Source organism: Gracilinanus agilis, chromosome 1 (genome assembly GCF_016433145.1).
Source record: "Gracilinanus agilis isolate LMUSP501 chromosome 1, AgileGrace, whole genome shotgun sequence".
NCBI classification, from domain to species: domain Eukaryota; kingdom Metazoa; phylum Chordata; class Mammalia; order Didelphimorphia; family Didelphidae; genus Gracilinanus; species Gracilinanus agilis.
Window position 1 is genome coordinate 113366193 of NC_058130.1, and position 21950 is coordinate 113388142.

The window sequence follows — 21950 nt, forward strand, 5'->3', positions numbered from 1 at the left end:
AAAGTTATGAGTACTCATTCCTCCACCACTGAACATTCAAATTCATTACAAGTCATAGTAGTTTCATAAATTTCTCTGGGAAACTGATCTATAATGAATAAACAGAGAAATAGGATCCCACAATAGTTCAAGTCCTTTGCTTAAAGACTGAAAATAAAACATCATTTCTAACATATGATTTACCTAGAAGTCACAAGTTAGTTTGATGTTCTGCTTTCCAATTAACAGTTCTGACTTGTTATTCAAATCCCTTTTATCTGATCTGAATCTTTTATTTCATGTTTAAGCCTTATAATAATAAACCCTAATCTTCATTCTGCTTCTTCCCATCAGTTCATTCCCAGACCATCACATTTGCATTTGCTACACTCTCATCCATTCTAGACCTCTATAGTTTGGGCAAACAATTAAGCTCTATGTTATAATGTTTTCTACTCCAGGAAACAGCTCTTTTGTTCCATTTTGCAAATCTTGCATTGTCAAATCCCAATTTTGTATTATCTGCCTCCTTTCCTCCAATTCAAATGCTACTGAAGGAAACAAATAAATTACAAAACTTCACTATAGTTGGACAATTTTGTTACACCTTCAATTCATTTTGCCCTATCAACTATTCCAAAACTTTTCATCCATTCTTAAATCTACAACGGTACTTCCTCAACCTACACTACTACTCAGGTGAGGACCAGGCCTTGTAATTCACCAAAATAATTCAGGATATTTGCATAGAGTTGCTTTCTCTCTTCAACATCTCATATTTTTCACACATTTTCCTCCACTATCTCCTCCTTCATTTCTCTGACACATGAAGAGATGGTCCCTCTTCCTTGTCAAAACAAACCCCTATACCTGCATGAGTGATCCTATGTCATCATATTCTCTCTCTGTCTCTGTCTCTTGCTCTCCGTCACTCTCTCATTAAACATAATACCCCAATCTCCCTGATTCTTAAAAACTATCACCTGATGATATCACCTAAAACTCTTCTCTACTTCTCAGCTAAACTGCTTAAGAAAGCTATCTAAACTTAGCACTCCTTACCTCTCTGACTTAATTTTAAATTCTTTGCAATCTGATTTCTATATTTATCATTAGACTGAAAGTACTCTTTCCAAAGTTACAACTGGTCTATTAATTGCCAAATCTAATGATCTTTTCTCTATCTTCATTCTTCTTAACTGCTCTCCAACTACTGACAATGTTGACCATCCTCTTCTCCTTAATACTTTCTTTTCTATAGACTTTTGTTGCACTAGTCTTTTTTTGATTCTTCTCGTAACTGTCTGACTTCCTCATGCAGGTCATGAATGTTGACTGTAAGTATCTCCCCAAAATCTATTAGTGCTCTTCTCTCTTTTCTCTTCATCTCAATGGCTTTAATTATCAAATCTATAAAGATGATTCCCAGATATATAAAGGGTATCTCAAAAATCTTAGTGCAACACAAGCCATTAAAGCTTAACCAATTTCCTGTTAGACATCTCAAACTGGATATTCCAAAGTTATCTCCAGTATCTACAACTGGCTCTCTATTATCTCCAGGATCAAATATAAATTTCTGCATTTGGCTTTTCAAATCCTTTACAATCGGATTCCTCCTTAAATTTCCATTCTTATTATACTTTATTCCCACCCAATCTATGATCCAATGAAATTTACTTTCATGATGTTTCTCACTCATTACTCTCTATCTCCCAAAACAATGACATTCCTCTAGCTATCCCCCTTTCTAAAAGTCTCCCTTTCTGCATCCATCTCCTGGCATCTCTGACAAATACCACCTTCCGCAAGAGGTCTTTGCCATTACACTCACAACTTTCCCACCAGATAACTCTTTAAGGTTAGTTTCCATTTGCACTGTATATATCATGACTTTACAATTTTTAAAAATATCTCACTCATCAGAGTGTGAACTTAAGGACAGAACTATATTTCTGGATTTATTGATCATACTTAACACATAGTAAATAATAAATACTTGTTAACTCTCTCCTGTAATGTACATTAGTGCAAACATGAGGCTAGATATGACAAAGAACAGCCCATAATGGAATGAGTATTGGATTGAAGGTCACAGAATCTGTATTCAGATATTAGATCTGCCAATTACTATTTGTATGATCTTGGGGAAATTACTTTGATATCAGGAATAAGCAATTAAATTAGTCATGGCTAGTGATTGATAAAGTGTGTATTAACAAATAGATGCCATGAATTAAGCAAAGTTGACAATATAGTGTGGGAAAACCCTGTCAACTAAGTTCATGAAGGAATAAAATATATTCAACCCCTATTATTTATTATCAAGATACTAAATGTAGACTATCTTTTTCTATTCATCATAGTCTTAAAGGATCACAATTTGACAATAGTATTAGCCTCTTTCAAGTTACTCCATGTATATTTTTTTTTGACATTCTTTTTTTTTTTTTTAAACCCTTGTACTTCGGTGTATTGTCTCATAGATGGAAGATTGGTAAAGGTGGGCAATGGGGGTCAAGTGACTTGCCCAGGGTCACACAGCTGGGAAGTGGCTGAGGCCGGGTTTGAACCTAGGACCTCCTGTCTCTAGGCCTGACTCTCACTCCACTGAACTACCCAGCTGCCCCCTCCATGTATATTTTAAAAAAAATTTTTTAATAATTTTCCTTGAAAAGTAAACCTTAACTTCCAATTCAAATTTATTCCCCCAACTCTATTAGTTTGAAATTGTGAGATTTTCAAGTAAATGTGACTATTTTTTATCTAAATAATAGTAATAATATTTTCTCATATTTTTCCCATTAGAAATAGTCAACCATCAAGACAATCTCACCTTATTCTGACCCAAGCCAGGTATATGTTATTTTTGCTAAACCCTCCTGTCAATATTATCATATGAAAATCAGAGTAAAAACATCCATAAATCAACCTATAATTTCTAAGGGAAATTATGAATATTAATAGCCAAAACATTGATCAAATGCCCTTTCAATTAAAAAAGATTATAATTTAAATAGTAATAATTAATGTTTAGTGTTTATACAACATTTTTCCTGACAAGGTCAAATTGTATCATAAATATCATCTTCATAGACCTCACAGTGCTTTTATGAGAAAAAAAGGAACAAATACAATTAATTTACTATTTTATTATTATTGAACATACTATAACTATAGTCAGTCTATTTGGCATAGAGGGTTAGTTGTATCACACAGTGCTCCCTGGTGAGCAGAAATTTACCTATAAGCCACACATATCTCTACAATAAGGATAAAAAAATAAGCTTGAATATATTTATTTTAGAATAGCTCAGATGTAGTATTCTGTGGTTTCTTTCATCAAAATAGTATGAACTCCTATAACAACTCAACTTTTTTAACCTATATAATTTTAAAAATTCAATTCAACTTAATAAAGCTTACATCTTTAAGTACAAATATCAAAATTTAAAAATCCAAGAGTTTTGTTGCTTAAAAAAATCAGATGTGATACACAGTACACATTTATTCCATTGATATCATTGGTCAAAATAACTTCAGAATTATTAATTTTTATATGCTTTCATAGATAAGTGTATATTCATAATGTGAACATTATGAATATATAAATGAACTATGTTCATAATATATACATATAAGAAATCTACATACTTTCTATGTATGACATACATATTAAGGAAGACAATAATAACAGAATATCTGTTTGAAAGGACCTACATGAGGTTTCTCTATTATCACTTCTAAATAATAATTACTCTATAATAATTAAATTATCAATAATTAATAAATCTATATTCCTTCAAAAATTAGAACCAAGAGTAAGTTTGATGTTGATTATACAAATGAGAAATTAATCACCAAAAATGTCATATTCAATATTCTTTAAAAATAATCCCACAAAAAAGGAGGCATATCTGATAATACTATAAATAAAAAAGGACAGGAAATAAATTATTTCTGAACATAAAAAATATAAAGTAAATATGGAAAAGGTAAAAGGATAAAGACAAATATGGAAAAACATAAATTTCTGAAGTTAAAATATCTAAAAATCAAAAAGCAAATCGATGCAACTAATCTACCCCATAGGTTTTAGATTTAGAATTTCCTGTATATACACAACTGCAAATAACTTTGAGAATTGCTGATTAGTGAAAATGAGCAGTCTACTTTTTTACTTAAACTATAAAGGTAAGTAAAACCATATTACCTAAATTTAAAGGAAAATATTATGATTAGTTTAGTGATAAATTCATTTCTTTCTAAAAACTAAAGCTATGAAATAAATGCAGTAAAAGAAAAAAGAAAAGAAATATATACAATCAATGTCTATAAGGACACATAGGTAGCAAAACTGAGGAGAATTAGGTCAGTTTTTTTATCCTTTAAGGAAAACCAAGTATTATATGAAAACAGAATAAGATTGTTAAATTGACTAAGAATTACTATTCAATTTTCCATAAAAATAAAGAGAACAACTTAGTATTTTGTAGTTTATTGATTAATTTACATATGGCTATGTAAATAATCCATGTCTATGCATTTAAAAAATTAGAAACACATTAAATATTTTCTAAGTAAAAAACAGTGCATTGAAACTTGTAGAATAAAGTACTTCTGATCATCTTTTTAAAAGACAATCATAGAAAATCAAAATGTTACCTGTTTTACTAAGCACTTCCTGTAACTCAGCCATAGAAATGATTATTGCAGAAAGAAGTTCAGAACTAGTAAGCCAATTAACTGCTTGAAGACAATGCATCTGCTCTGTTCGATGCTCTGAGATGGGAAGAAATCCAAAGTGAATTGTCACAAAATTTGATAAAATTCATATAAACATAAGTGGTAATCAGCTGTTTAAGAAACAGATCAAAATAAAATATGCAAATAATTCTTTCCAAGTGTTTAAGGTTCCTCCAAGAAATTTTAGATGTTGTTGGTGCATACTATTTTTCCTTTCACTATTAAATATTCTTTCATACAAAAAAAGTGTGAGAATAAAGAGGAAAAGTTCTTTAACTATCACTTAAATTGCTTTGTAAGAAGTCTTTTAAGAACTGGGGGAGTGGAAGCAAGTGTTTATTTTTGCTTTAAAAATGTCTTTTAAAACACTGTTAGTTGGAAAATTCATGCTGATTTTTCAATGAAATCTTCAAGTAATTTTTACTTTAATAAGCACACATGAAACTGATGTACACATTAACAGATGACATTTTAGGAAGGGCTGAATCGATTTCCTTAATTCACTGAAATTACTTTGTAAAATTTTAGCATAATTGCCAATTTAAAAATATTTTTACATATTCATGTCATTCTATTCTTATACATTTCAAATAATTTTCATAAAATTGTTAAGAATATTGATAGATTATACTTAACTCATAGGTAAAGTACATAAAGGAAAGGACAAGTTATCTTACTTGGTAAATTATGGTTCTCTTTGGGTTCTCCTGTACATACTAAGATTCCAATGCCTTCTTTGAAGCTCTCCATCCATGTAAAAAGGGAGCTACACTTTTGGCCAAGAATCTGAAGTCTTTTTGCTGCTAAAACAGCAATAACACCTTTCCGGAATACACATATCAATCCTTTGTAATGTTTTTTCTTTAACTTGGATTCATTTTGCTTCTTTTCTTCAACATCAGACAAAGCCTGAACCAGAGTTCTAATTTCCTGTTTTAGCAGGTCATAAGTGTTAACTTGATCTTGAAGAAAATCTCTTTGTGTTGACAAGGCACATGACCGAGTATATAAAGGATATAAAGCACCAGACATTAACGCACAGGCTGCCAGTAGGGATGTATGTTCCTTCTGAGACTCAGCTAACATATTTTTAAACTCTGAATTTTCAAGAACCAACTGTTCATTGGATTTTTCCATAAGGGCAAACTTTTCCACATTTTCTTCTGCAATTTCTTGAAATTTCTACAAAAAAAAAAAGAGAATACAGTATGGAATTTGATAAAAAAGAAAATTATTCAATTCCTTTTACACATAATACATTAAAATATTTGCCAACCATTCCTTCATCTAAGAAATATAGGCACTAAATCACTCCAAAAATGTACATGATAACACACAAGAGAAACAATCAACTTTCTTCTAATGTCCCCTGCTGAAAAGATTCCACATAAAATTGAACAACGAAGTGGTATAGTACTCTTCAGACTTTTCAATATGTAGACATACATACAGCAACACAGTCCATAGTGACAAGATCACCAGATACAAGCAGAAGGCCTAAGTTAGGGTTCTAACGAGCCTCACTTTCCTTATCTATACATAATATTTATGGGGAAAATAACATCTGTACTATATATCTCACAAGGCTATTGTGAAGAAAGTACTACACAAATTTCAATTACTATGTGAATAATTTCCTGTTACTATTTTTAAAAGAAAATATTTTTCTCAATAATCTCATTCATTCTCATCCCTTACTGCTTAATTTTCCTGCTTCAAATAGAATTTTTGCTTCCTACAGTGGCTTTCTTGCACAGAATATATTTCATTTATGATAGGCAAAAAAAAAAAAAAGGTTTAAATTTTCAAATCATGCAGGACCTGGATCCTTACCCCTTGTTAGTATTCAAGGAAAGACCACATATTTCCCTACACCAATTCATTCTTTCTTTTTTTCAGTTACATTCTCACCAGCCTTAGGCAGGAGGAAAGGTAAGCAGAGAAAATAATAGAGAAAAAGGACAAGGTTTAGAACTGCAGTTCCCCAGCACAAACAAGTACCTTATCACTCTTCCTTTATGTTGAAAGCATATAAATTCCCACAAATTTCTCAACTAAAATGAAATCTAAAAATAAAAAGACTACCTTTTAACTATTTGCAACTCACTCCCATTTCCCAGAAGTTTTTGACCTAAGAATCAGGGAGTTCGTGAAGAAAAACAAGTGTTGCCAGGTTTAGATTCTAATTTCCTTTTCTGCCAAGTGCTTTGTAATTCTGGCTAAGTTTCTGATCTCTAATAAATGGAACTAAGACTTTCAATATACTTTCACATATCATTGTCTTAGTGATCTCACTGATCTGTTCCAGTGATACAGATTACAAGCCATAAATGCCCTCTCCTTCTCTGAAATTGTGTGCTCAGGAGACACTGTATTAAGGATCCAAAGAACTGGAAGCCTCCTTCTATGTCTTTGTTCATTGAGAAGGTATCATTGCAACCCTTCAGCTGCTGCATCTTACTCTAATCACATGACCAACACTTTTCCTTTTCCAAATTTTCCAAATATATTTCTAAAATAATATCCCTTAAGATAATCCTTGTGTGGGGGGACATTACCAGAAATAGGCTGTGGTCTACCTGCACCTGCTATGTATCTCTCCATTGTCCTCTTGGTCATTAATTATCTTTTATTCTCTAGAGATTAAAATGATCCAAAATTTGCACCACACCCCTCACTAGGACATTTATGCTAAAAATGGATCTTATCTTTATGTCAGGGAATAGCTTGTGATTAGGAGAAGCACTACACAATTTCCCAAATGCAATCCAACTTCCTTTCTTACTCCTTTTTGAAGAGAAGCACAACTAATTAAAAATAAATTTAAGGGGCAGCTGGGTAGCTCAGTGGATTGAGAGCCAGGCCTAGAGACAGGAGGTCCTAGGTTCAAATCCAGCCTCAGACACTTCCCAGCTGTGTGACCCTGGGCAAGTCACTTGACCCCCATTGCCCACCCTTACCACTCTTCCACCTATAAGTCAATACACAGAAGTTAAAGGTTTAAAAAAAATAATTTAAAAATAAATAAATAAATTTAAAAAGAACATAAGAAGCCAAAAAAACAATAACTAGAAAGTATGCCATAAGCACACTACTCTTCTTCAGTGCCTATTTAATCTATATGCTTTGATGTACTGACTAAATAGACTAGATATCTATTTACATGGTATAATCTGGGAAAGAGGCATTTTTTGAAGACAATTACTTTTGAGTAATTTTGGAAAACTATACTACCATGATCCTATGATCTCATATTCACCATGAAAATAACAAGTATCTCTCGGAACATGTCCCTATTCTATTGCCATTTATATTAATAAGCAGAAAGGCATTGAATAATGTTTTATCTGTGATTTTATATTTTGGAATCTTACATAAATTTAGTATATTATGAAAGAATTGAAATCATTGACAAGAAAAGAGATATAGCAGCCAAGAAGACTGGATGAAAACACAAATTCATTTCTAAAATACTATAGAGCAGGATGTTCAGAGATTATGAGTAGTATTACTTTATAAAAATTGAAAGCGGTGAAGTAAAAATAAGTCAATAGAATGAGACTCAATTGAAAAAATATCATTTCAAGACAATTAATGTATTAAACTGGTAAATGGAAAACAAACAGAAAAGTGATAAAACTTGTCAATGTTTTTACTTGATATATTGCACACACTAATATCACAGGTCCCAATGTGTCAAATATTAAAAATCAATTCAAAAAGAACATGAGAAGCAAAAAAAAGCCTAGAAAGTACACCATAAAGATAACCATATTAGAGGAGGCAATCTTGAAAGTATCACTGGACTTCAGGGAAAGAAAGATTCTAAAAGAAAAAAATAATAATTAATATTATTTCTTCCAAGTGCAATTACAAAGAATATCACAGTATATTAACCCATATGTTTTCTTTCTCATATTTATGAAAATGATCTACAAATATATCAAGGGCTTCCTTGATGAAATATAGGATGGGAACAAACCAGTTTTCATAACTTACTCTCTGTAGGACATCAGACTTTTATATCATAAATTTGACTTTGATGATTAGAAAATGGAATTTCATTCTGCCTTAAAAAAATGCAGAATTAAAAGTCATGATCCAACAAGGAGAATTTCAAAACTTAATAACAATTGGCAGAGATTTTATTGGACTAAGATTCAAATCTTCATATACTCTAGCCCCCTAACTATAACTAAGGCAAAAATTTTAGGAGAAAATATCAGAGAATGATGCAAGTTAATACAATCACATTAAAAAACTTAAATCCTATCTCGAATTAATTCTAGAAGTTCAATTAGAATAAATAAAAAACTAGAGAAAACCTGGGAGAATAAAATGGACAGATTGGCAGCAGCTGGATAAGGGAACATAAAGGTGAACTCTTAATTGCTTTGCAGTCAACCCCCTACTTATATACTCAGAGATTAATTATGTCTCAAGTAGAAATGTTTTCAACTAAACAATACTCTTAAATCACACAGTCATACATAGTCTCTCTCTCTCTCTCACACACACACACACATCATCATCATCATCATCATCATCATCATCATCATCCTATAGTTAAAATGCTCACTTATTTCTTTTCGTGTGTAATTGTGTTTATTTATTATGCCATATATCTGCAGTATCACATATAACATTAACACATATTAAGTTAATTTGTCCAAATTTTGTATAACTACATGTACATGTAGATATACACACATCATCTTTCATGTTTCCTTCACTTAGATTTTGACCTTGTCATTTTATTCGGCCTCATTGTTTTTTCCTTTATTACAACAAGGCACAAAAGCATTCTTTAATGAATATTTTTAATTTATTATTTATTATTATGACTAACATTCTTTTTTTTAATTTTTAGTTTAAAAATCTCTTTCCTTCCTACCCCTCCCCTGTACACCAAGAAGACAAGCCAATATAGCAATTATACATGAGAAATCATGCAATCCATGATTCTGTATTAGCCATATTGCAAAAAAGAAAGAAAGAAAAAAGTTATACTTCAATCTGCACTCAGAATTCCAAAGTTCTCTCTCTGGAGGTGAACAGAATTTTCTCATCATGAATCTTTTGGAACTGTGTTGTATCATTGCATTGATCAGAGTAGCCAAAGTCTTTCACAATTCATCATCATTACAACATTGCTGTTACTGTGCAATGTTCATTGGCGAATTTTCAAAATAGTCTCAAAATGATTTTTGTTCATAGCCATGGGTTAGAATTAACAGTAGTATCAAAATGAAAGTAAAATATTTCTATTTGGATAAGAGGTTAGTTTCTCTTACCACAGGCTAGAATAGTAGAGGAAAACACTTTTCTACCCAATATCTACAAACTCCAAGTTTATTTCTTCCTTAATTTGATTTCCTCAACTATTCATAAATATCAATGATTTTTTTGTTGTTAAAAAGGTCAAACTGAAAACGTGAAGAAAGTTAAGTTTCATTTTAACATATGTTTTATTTTGTAACATTGAGGAGATATGGGGATTTTGTCATGCTAAGATTAAGAATTAGTTTTGAACTTCACAACTATTAAGTTATAATTATGATATCAGAAACTATGACAATGACTAATTAACAATGATGCAAGAAATTTTAAATATTAGCTAAGTGGCTACTATGATAATATTTCACAAAGGCAAATACACTATGACCAGGCTGTACTTATATAGGGAACGCTACTTAAATACTAGTAAAACCATCAAAGTAATAGATAACATTAATAATAAAAAATAACATTTTTTCAAATTCGGCCTCAGACACTTCCCAGCTGTGTGACCCTGGGCAAGTCACTTGACCCCCATTGCCTACCCTTACCACTCTTCCACCTATAAGTCAATACACAGAAGTTAAGTGTTTAAAATAAAATTAAAAAAAATAACATTTTTATATCAGTAGATCCAGCAGAAACTTTTAAAAAGTTAAAACACTTATTCCTTATTTAAAAAAAAACATTGGAATAAGGAATCTTTCTTTAATGTAATAAATAGTAATAATTTAAAACTAGATGCCAGCAAGCATTATTTATATTGTGGGCAAACTAGAGTTCTATCCAGTAACATCAGGCATAAAGCAAGGTTTAAAGCAAAGTCCATTGTTATTATCTTTAATGAAATTATCAATTGTTTCTGTGCTTTCTTCTTTGATCCACCAAATCCTTACTACTATTTTAGTCTCCAATTGATTAAAGTCTCCAATAAAAGAATCTTCAGAGGCCCTTTACTGAGTATTATTACTACTGCTTTGAGATACACTGATAGAAATACTTCCTTTATCAATAACATATGAAAAATAAATGAAGGGTTCTCATTTCCAAGAATACAAGGAAATGATTTTCAAATTTATAGAAATAAGAACCATTTTCCAAGGGAAAAATGGTCAGATGATATGAATAGGCAGTTTTCTAAGGAAAAATCAAGCTATAATAAGGGAAAAAATAATGCTCTAAATCTTGAATAATTAGAGAAATGCATATTAGGACTCTTAACATTCTACCTCACTTCCACTGAGGTGGCAAACCTGACGAAAAAGAAAGCATTAAATGCTGATGGACCTATGAGAAAACAGGTGCATTAATATACTTATTTGCAGCTACAAGGTCATTTGATCAATTTGGAATGCATTTGAAACTATGCCTCAAAATAAACTATTTATTCTATTTGATCCAGCACTACGCTTATACCTCAACAAAATCTGGGCAAGAGAAAATGGACCAATACATACAAAACACATAACATTTCCTTTTTTTTTCTTGGTATAAAAAAATGAAAACTCAAAGTGTACTCATCAATTGTAGAAATACTGAATAAGTTCTGGAATATAATTATAATGGCATTCTAGTGTGTGAAAAGAAATAATGAAGAAGAGAAACCTGGGAAAGCTATTGTGAACTGATGCAGAGTGAAGTGAGACAATGTTATTATACAATAACAAAATTATATTACATCATAAAAAAGTAATTTTGAAAGACAAACTTTGATAAAGATATATGATCATCTAGAAGACAATGATATTAACTAATCATGACAGAAAGATGATAGACTCATATTACAAAATGATGCATTATCTTCTAGGACACAACCAATACAGGAATTTGTCTTGCTTGAATATGCTTACTTGCTATGAGGATTTTTCTTTATAATGGAGGAAAAGAATGTTGAAGGTAGGGAAAATAATCCTTTTTTCTTTTAAAAAAAAGAAAACTTAGATTAAACTTATATAGATAAATTCTAAGCCATAAGTATAATAATTCTGAGGGTATTGATGACCTGATTCTCAGAAAATCATAAAGAAAAGAGAAAAACAAAGGTTTTTTAGCAATTGCAGAATTTTACTATTAAAAAAAAGACAATAAGTAGTAAGAACTATCAACAATAGAAGAAAAGGTCATTGCATTAGCTTTGAGCCTACTATCACCTGGTTAAAGATAATGTACCTCGAGTTTTGGAGGAAAATATAACTTGTGTTATTGCTATATCTTTGGAGTAAATATCACTTTGTAAAAAGCTTTTTTAAAAAAATTAAACCATTACTTTCTACCTTAGAATCAATACTGTATTTTGGTTTCAAGACAGAAAAGTGGCAGTGTCTAAGGCCTATTTGAACCCAGTTCCTTCTGACTGGAGGCCTGGCACTCTATTGACTGTATTTACTCCCTGGTTATCCTGTAAAAGTTTTTTAAAAGATTGTAGACTAAGTTCCTGAAATACATATGATTTAATGGACACTTTAACAAGGATACAACAATTCATGAACTTCAAGAATTGAATTTTAAAAATTAGATAATCTAATAAGGCAAAGATGTCTTTTTTTCATCTTTCTTACTGTTCTGATGATTCAGTGTTAGCCACTTAGGTGGCATCAGCTTACATTTCAAACTGAAGGTTTAATGTCATCTAGACTTCAAAAGGTTTCACTGTCAAGTGTTATACTTTGTATTGGCAACCTGGTTTTTAATGCAATTATTTATACATTTTCAAACAGTAGGATGAATTCACTTGCTTTCCCCCTAGTATTGCTATTTCTGAATTAAAAATGAACTATTTTAGAAAAATACCCAAACCATGTAAAACAAATCCCTGTTTAGCACAATATAATTCCTGGGATTTTTCCCTGGTAACCCTTCCCCTGGTGATATATTATGTGTAATATTGAAATTTTGAGGTCTCTGATCTAAATTTCCTGCGGACATTTCGGGGTCTTTGAAACTACATTTCCCATGATCCAACTGACTTCCTGTCTTACGTGGTGATATAAGATAGTTGCCTAATAATGTAGACAGAAGGATAAAAACCAAAGTGCCAGGACTGGCACTTGCTCTTTTCCGGCTTAAGCAGCATGGTGGCGAAGGTAATAGTGGGTCTTTCAAACTGACTCTTAACATGGCAAATGGCTTCATTTTTCTAATGGCTACCAATAAATCTTTTAAAACCATAATGTTTTTAAATCTATCCTTCTATATTCATTTTATTTCTTACATTTATGGCAACCACTTGAACTTTGGAAAACAGTTTCTCAATTTTTCAGCTAGCCTAACAAGACACACTTTTTCTGCCATGATTTTTTACCCTCCCCCCACAAGCAGAATTCTGAGAGAACTCCAAATCCTCTCTGGATCTTTAAGACCTGCTTTTGCCATTTTTGTGCTTTTATTTTTGGCCACCTTGCTCAGTTCTTTTGAGTGACTTTTTGAAAGGGGAAAGTCATTTTTCCAGTAGCTTATTCCTGCCTGCCATTTCTTACATTCCTGACCCCCATGGCTGCCGATCAAGCCTATGCCGCCCAACCTCTTCAACCCCTCCATGGTAGCTCTGACTGGTCGCTGATCCCAGATCCTAGCTATTCCCTGTTATTCCCGATTCCAATTCCCCATCCCCTCAGATGCCAGACACCTGACCCTCCCTGGAGATCCTGCTAAGCTGCTGCTTGCTGCCTCTTAACACTTAGAAAGTATAAACTTCTTCTTTTTTATTGTGCAAACTAGAAAATTTCCTGGGTACATTTCCTCTTAGACAACGACTTTTAACGGAGGAGAGCTTCTAACCCACAAGCCCCTCCATGTGGGTTTTTTTTCAAGCCTAATCTAGCCACTTGTCCAGCCCCACCACCACAAGCCTCTCCACATGGGTTTTCCAGCCAGCAGCTCTTCCAGTCCTTACCCCAGACAGTTTCCATGCTCTGCCTGTTGGGGAAGGGACTTGGATAGCACATGGACTTCTAGCCTTTTATCAAACAGGAACTTTTAAAAGTCTGGAGGTAAAATTAGTAAGCTCCTCAGACCATTGTTTTTTTTTTAAGTCTCTGTATCTTATTGTATTTTGCTGATTGTTGTTTTATGATTTAATTTTGCTGTTTTAAGTTCATATATTAATCAGATCAATATCTTTCTGTCACACTGAATCAATTTTTAGGCTAAGTTGTTGGCTGCAAGATAAATTCTGTTCATAATTTTATGTAATTCCTTAATAGTGAACAAATTTATTCTGAATGGTAAAAAGGTTTTCACGACACTGTTTATAATTTGTTATTTGGTTATATTATTGTATTTCCTGATTTCTTTAAGGTTTAAATTTTTTTAAGTTAATCTGTTTTAAGCTAAAATGATATCTATTCTGTTATATGATTCTTTATCTGTACCATTCCCCTATGACTTTACTGAAAAACATATCATTGTAAAAAGACTATGAACACCTTACACAAACATTTTTAAGTTGTAAAAGCCCATAAGTCTTATATATACTGAATTTGCCATCTCAACTATCAATGTCACATCACATGTTGCCTTAACAGTTTTTATTCTACCTTCACAATTGTATACAACCATGAAGACTATGATGCATTAAGAATTTAAATTTTAATTTTATAAGAGGTCTTTAAAATTGACTTTAGATTTTATAGTAACTTTTGAATGGATGATACACACACACACACACACACACATAAATAAGACAGCATTCTTTATAGACAGTGAAAACAAATAGAAGTTTCCTATCCAGAATATATATAAAAGCAGGAAGCCAAAAGAGTTCCTATATGCATGATATTTTAACTCTTTATTTTAATTTACTTTCTCATCAGAAGGATGTAGAATTCCTGGTAATATTTTAGAACCAAAAGGTTTTTATCAGATTTTTTTTAGACTCTGCCCCACATTTGGATGGAGGCAGTAATAGATGTTGTTAAAAATATCTCAGGCAAGGTTGAATGATTTGCTATATATGTCAAATTTGTGACAAGTATACATTTTTTTAAACACCACAGCAAGTGGTTATATAGAAAACTCATATGGCTTTGTTTGCTATTGTCCTTAAATGTGTTATTGTAATTAGGGGGATCTTGGTACTTTATTTGAATTGCATTATAAATCTGCTATTTTATAAAACTCATTTGCACTCACAGTAGTTCATAGCATAGGTTTAATAGGAAATGGATCTCATTTTTGGGTGAAAAAACCTTCCACTAATTCTAAGCTATATATATTTTTTATTTTTAAAATATTCTTTTATTATTTTTCCCTTCTACGTGCAATACAGTATTTGAGGTTTTTTCTCTCTCATTTTTGTACTTAAAAACATTGTATTTTTCCCTGAATTTTTAATTTTCTTATTGTTTTCCCTTTATTTTTCTTAATAGAATTGACTTTTTCCCTTTTTCTCATTTCTTGTACATAAAGTACATATAATCAATGTTAATATTTTTTTATTTTACAGTAATATAACTTTAATATAAATATATAAATACTGTAATATTAATGCATACCCAAAAAGTTTTAGACTATGGTAACCTGCCAATTATTCCTAAATATTATGGGACTATGATTAATGATTCTGCCTGATTCTAGAAGAAGGGAACAAAAGAGCCACAAGGTCAAGGAGATCAACAGTTCCATTGATATTGATGAGAAACTGCACAGTGCCAAGAATCACAAGGTCAGAAAAGATCATTCCAATCCAAATGATTGATGAAACTTCCATGCCAATACTGAAGGATTTGAACCTAGTGTTTGGGATTCAGATTTGCAGCTTTTCTAACACATATTAGAGGCCAGACTTCCCTAAGCTTCATCCTAGTCAAGTACCAAACATTGGCCATCATCCTGGCTCACCCTATCCCTAAAACTCAAGGTAAATGAGACCAGGGAAAGATACTTCCCTTTCACATGAAAAATTTGGTCCCTTTCTTTCTCTTATATGTATGGCAACTTTCTGTAGTCATGGCTACTGAATTGGGTAATTGCACAATTGCTTAAATCACTTTAATTCAGTCTTGGTTCAAGGACGTGTTATAAGTTTATTTTTCCTTATATTTTTGCACATAAGACTTTGGCATTTTACATCTCATTCAGAAATTATTTTTCTCTTTTATTTGGATTTTTTTTATCTTTTTAAATTTCTTTTTCCAATTGATTCACATAACCCCATAAATCAGCCATGTATCCTTAGCTGCTATGGGTGTTGGTCTTAACCCTCTTCAGGGAGGAATGTGTTATTAATTCTCCTCAGGGGGGCATATATGTTTTATAATCAGAATTTATGTATTATAATCTATAATGTAAAGTTCAAATTCTTTTGAGAGTAATTTCAGGATAAGAAATTTGCCATGTTTCCATAATCCAGACAAGAAACCTGTTTGGAGAAGGCACCATGAAGATGCCTGAAGAATCTACATTGCATCAAGAAGATCCAGAATGAACTTTGGGGTGCAGTTGATTGAACTATGGGAAGTTGAATGCATTTGTTTTGAATGTACACTCTTATGCCAAAGGGGACTGCCCCATAATTGGCTTTTTGTCAATGTGCCTAGCAATCATTGGATCATTGGTTTTGTCCTCTTTTCTTTTTATCCCCAAATTTCTGTAATTTAAATGTTAGTTATGTTTACAAGAGCCTTCAGGGAGACCAGTCTCCCTTGGCTCTTCAGTGGGGGATGTGTTATTGAAATTTTGAGGTCTCTAATCTAAATTTCCTGGGGACATTTCGGGATCCTTGAAACTACATTTCCTGTGATCCAATTGGCTTTCTGTCTTACGTGGTGACCTAAGACAGTTAAAATAATAACATAGACAGAAGGATAAAAACTAAGTGCCAGAATTGGCACTCACTCTTTTTGGGCTGAAACAGCATATGGCAGAGGTAATGGTGGGTCTTTCAAACTGACTCTTAACATGGCACATGGCTTCATTTTTCTAAAGACTACCAATAAATCTTTTAAAATCACAGTATTTTTAAATCTATTCTTCTATATCCATTTTATTTCTTACATATGTACATAATAGGGTATAGGGCATAAATCCATGATTTCATTAGGAAAGTTCTGGGTGAGGAATTGCCACACAATTCAAATAGATAACTTCTTCTCAAATGACAGATTTTAAAAACTGTCTAAAGCATCGAAAGTAATGGTCAGGGAAGAAAGGCCATATGATTCAAAGGTAGAACTTGAATCTAGGTCTATCTGACTTAGAGGCCAGTTCTATTCTCTACTACATGACATGGCTTCTCTTGTACACTATGAAAGTAATATTAGTAATAATCCCAACCAAGTCAAGCCTCTTGTCCCTAGGAATACCAGCAAGAATAATGTGCAATGGAGAATGTAAGTGCTCTGAAGTTTTTATAGAACCTGTAAAGGCCTAGGAGGAAACCTGCAAACCTAGAGTATTGGGATCTGGTGACACCCTTGACTTGGGTAGTACCTAGGGTGCTGTAATTACTTCTAAAATTCAAAGAAATAGGACAGTATAATGTTGTAGAATGACAACACTCAAAACTATTACAATGATCAGTTTCACATTATTCCATGAATAATGGATTCAGTAGTGTCTCCTAATGTTCTTGTAAAAAAGGTACAAAATACCAAAAAAAAATTAGAAATACTAATATCCTGCTTACTAGAAATGCTACAATGTACATGACACTGACCACTAAAGTATGCAAACCACAAGTACATATAAAATTGATTGAAGATGTGAATCTTTTCATTAAATGTCACAAAAAAATCATGACAAACTCAAAACATCTTACCAGCTACTGGTAAGGGTTAATAACATTTTTGCAATGGATCATTCAGATCTATGTCATAAAATAATGTATTTCCAAATCATATATAGCATTACTAAAAGTAATTATCTTCCTAAACCTAGAAAACATGAAATTGAGAAACTTCTAAAAATTTATAGAGAGAAAATTGAAAGAAACTTAGGACAATAAAAAAAGATAAATTAACTTAAAATCTAGAAATTACTCCAAATAACAAAGCAAATGACAAAAAAAAGTACTGACATGTCAAAGGATTTTTAAAAGGATATGAGAATATAGAGAGTGAAATTCCAAAGATTCTTTTCACATTTGTGGGGACCATAAATCCAATTAGCATTGGAAAAGAATATATTTTAAAGGTTAGTTTCTACTGAAACCAAAGTGAGTATTTCCATAGTACTTGAAAAACATGGAAATAGTTCAGAACCAATAGCAACCAATGCTATGATAAGAACCACAGGATAGGAAAATTTGAGAATCATCAGCATAGATAATAATTAAACCCACTGGACCTAATGAAATCACCAAGTATAGAGGGAGAAGAGAAAGCCCACAAGAGAACCTTAAGGAAGGGTTTACCATGAAAGGGAATAATCTAGATGAATATCCAGCAAAGAGATTAAGAATAAGCAGTCTGAAAGGTAGGGAAAAAAAAAGGAACAAATTTTGTCCCAAAAATCTAGACAGAAAATAGTAAAAAGGATTAGAGGATTTATCAAAAGTGCAAAGACTGGACTTCCAGTTAAGATGGCGGCAGAGTAAGGAGCAGCTGCTCGATCTCTCCTGACCGAAGCATACAGAACTCCTCAAGGGGAAATAAAAACGAGTCCAGAAGAACAAAGGAACCCCACAATAGGGAGCAGCATTGAAGGTACACAGAATCAGGGCATTTCCACCCTATAAAGGGGTGAAACAGCTCTCACTAAAACGGGAGAGGAAGAAGCCGCTCCCCCACCCCCCACACCACACACCTCGCACAATGCGCCAATGCACAAGAGTGAAAACAGGACTGGGGCAACCAGATAATCACTGGCAGCCCCGGGGCTTGTACCTGTGTGCAGCAAGATGAGGGACCCCACGTGGTGCGCACAGACTTTCCCCCCAGCATCCACGTGGGTGAAGGCACCTCCTTGGGCCAGGACAAAGGCCTCTAAAACATGGCCTTTCCCAAGCACTGAAGGCATCCCCTCAGGTGTGAATAAAGATCTCCAGCCCAAGGACTTTCACTACCTTCTGCAGGGGTGAAGGCAGTGCCCTAAGAGCATCTGCTCAGGCAAAGGCAGTGCCCTAGGCTTGAATAACTATCTCCAGCCCAGGCTTGGACCTCCAGTAAGGACCAGGTGTTGACTGGAGCATGGCAGTGGAAGCAGCCCCAAAGACTGCTGAAGGAACCTCGGGCAGAGGGGCAGACTGGGAACAACCAGGAGGCCTGACCCCGAGGACAAGGAGACCTGAGCCCCCGGGAGCTTGCAAGGCCCAGGCAGACCCTGAGTGCAAAGACAAAGCGGAAAAGGGGCGGGGCTAACAATGGCCAGCAATAAGGAAGTCCAGAAGAAAAAGACTATCAAGAGAAACTCTGGAACACTCGACAACTTGTACACAGAGAAAATCCAGACAACAGAGGAGGGAAAACAAAAATCCAAACCTCCCCCCAAAAATGAAAGCTAGTCACAAGCTATGGAAGAGTTTAAAAATGAAATGCTGAGGAAGATGGAAGAAATCTGGCAAGAAAATAACAGTTTAAAAGGCAGAATTTTGCAATTGGAAAGTGAGACAAGTCAACTAAGGCCCCAAAATAACCAGATTGAAAAGGAAAACCAAAAAACTATAGCCGAAAACCAAAACATTAAAGCTGAAAACCAAAACATTAAAGCCGAAAACCAGTCCTTAAAGGCTAGAATCGAACATTTAGAAACCAATGATCTCTCAAGACAAGAACAAATAAAATCAAAAGACTGATAAAATAGAAGGAAACATGAAATATCTCAATGAGAGAGTGACAGACCAAGAAAACCGGTCTAGAAGAGATAACTTGAGAATCATTGGTCTTCCAGAAAAGGTAGAAATTAATAGAAACTTGGACTCCATACTTAAAGAAATTATTCAGCAAAATTGCCCTGAAGTCCTACAACAAGAGGGCAATATAGACATTGAAAGGATCCATAGATCACCCTCTACACTGGACCCAGAAAAGACAACACCCAGAAATATAATAGCGAAATTGAAGAGCTTTCAAGTTAAAGAAAAAATCTTACAAGAAGCCAGAAAGAGACAATTCAAATATCAAGGAGCACCAATAAGGATCACACAGGATCTGGCAGCCTCAATGCTAAAACACCTCAAGGCTTGGAATACAATATTCAGAAAGGCAAGAGAGCTGGACCTTCAGCCACGAATCAACTACCCAGCGAAACTAACCATATACTTTCAGGGGAAAGTATGGGCATTCAACAAAATTGAAGAATTCCAAGTTTTTGCACAAAAGAGACCGGGACTAAATGGAAAGTTTGACACTCAACCACAAATATCAAGAGAAAGATGAAAAGGTAAATAAGAAACAGTGGGAAAAGAAAGAAAACTCATAGTCTTTTAAGTTTGACTCTTTAAGGGCATAAATAAGATCTAATTATCTGTATTACTAGGTGGAGAAATGCTATGTATAATTCTCTGTAGTGAACTCTATACACTATTATAATATTCACTATTATAGCAACCAGAAGAATAATTCATAGGGAGAGGACAGGATACTAAATGGTCTAAGAAGACATGGGGGGTGGGAAAGAGGGGGGCAAAAGTAGGGGACACCAAGAAAAATCTGAGTAAATAAGAAAAATAAGATATTCTATTACACACAAAGAGGGCATGGGAAGGGGAGGGGATAAATAATACCATAAGAAGGAGAGGAAGAGAGCATAATCAAACCTTACTCTCAGTGTAATCAACCCGGAGAAGGAAGAGTAGCTTTATTATCCATCTGGATAAAAAACTCTATCTAACCCTACTGAGAAAGTCAGAAGGGATAAACCAAAGGGAGCAGGGGAGTGGGTAGGCCAAAAAAGGGAGGGGAGAAAAAGGGGGAGGGAATTCATTTGGTCTTTAAAAAACAAAAAAAAGGGAACAACAAGGGAGGGGGCAGAAAGGGAAGTCAATCAAGGGAGGGGATAACGGATACCGACTCAAAGCAAACCACTGGTGTAAAAGAAAATAGTGTAAGAAGGAGTGGGTCTAGGGGAGGATACAAAAATGTCAGTGAATACACAACTAACAATTGTAACTCTGAATGTGAACGAGATGAACTCACTCATAAAACAGAAGCAAATAGCAGAGTGGATCAGAAACCAAAATCCTACCATAGGTTGTCTACAAGAAACACATATGAGGCGGGTAGACACACACAAGTTCAAGGTTAAGGGTATGAGCAAAATCTTTTGGGTGTCAAATGAGAAAAAGAAGGCAGGAGTGGCTATTATGATTTCTGACAAAGCCAAAGTAAAAATAGATATGATTAAAAAAGACAGGGAAGGTCATTACATCCTGATTAAAGGCAGTATAAACAATGAGGAAATAACACTGACTGCTCAATATGTATGCACCAAGTGGTATAGCATCCAGATTCATAAAGGAGAAACTGGCAGAGCTCAAGAAGGAAATAGATAGTAAAACCATAATAGTGGGAGATCTAAATATTCCTCTTTCAGATCTAGATAAATCAAACTGAAAAATAAATAAGAAAGAGGTAAGAGAGATGAATGAAGTCCTAGAAAAATTAGATTTAATTGATATGTGGAGAAAAATAAATAGGGACAAAAAGAAATACACCTTCCTTTCAGCTGCACATGGTACATTTACAAAGATTGACCATGTAATAGGGCATAGAATCATGGCAAACAAATGCAAAAGAGCAGATATAATAAATGTAATCTTCTCAGATCATAATGCGATAAAAATAATAATCAGTAAGGGCACCTGGACAGGAAAATCAAAAACCAATTGGAAATTAAACAATATGATTCTCCAAAATCATAGAAAAAATCAACAATTTCATTGAAGAGAATGACAATGATGAGACATCCTACCAAACTCTGTGGGATGCAGCCAAGGCAGTACTCAGGGGGAAATTTATATCCTTGAGTGCATATATTAACAAATTAAGGAGGGCAGAGATTAATGAATTGGG

General features: G+C 33.5%; 1 protein-coding gene across 1 annotated transcript in view; it reads right to left on the reverse strand.

Annotated features, from left to right (window-relative positions):
• CCDC171 (coiled-coil domain containing 171) overlaps positions 1–21950 on the reverse strand; it is a 508587-nt gene that overhangs the window by 264871 nt on the left and 221766 nt on the right. The window contains exons 16-17 of the mRNA XM_044685358.1: positions 5403–5907; positions 4645–4761 (exon numbers count right to left, since the gene is read on the reverse strand). Of these exons, the coding sequence (XP_044541293.1) occupies positions 4645–4761; positions 5403–5907 (622 nt within the window). The remainder of the gene's footprint in view (positions 1–4644; positions 4762–5402; positions 5908–21950) is intronic.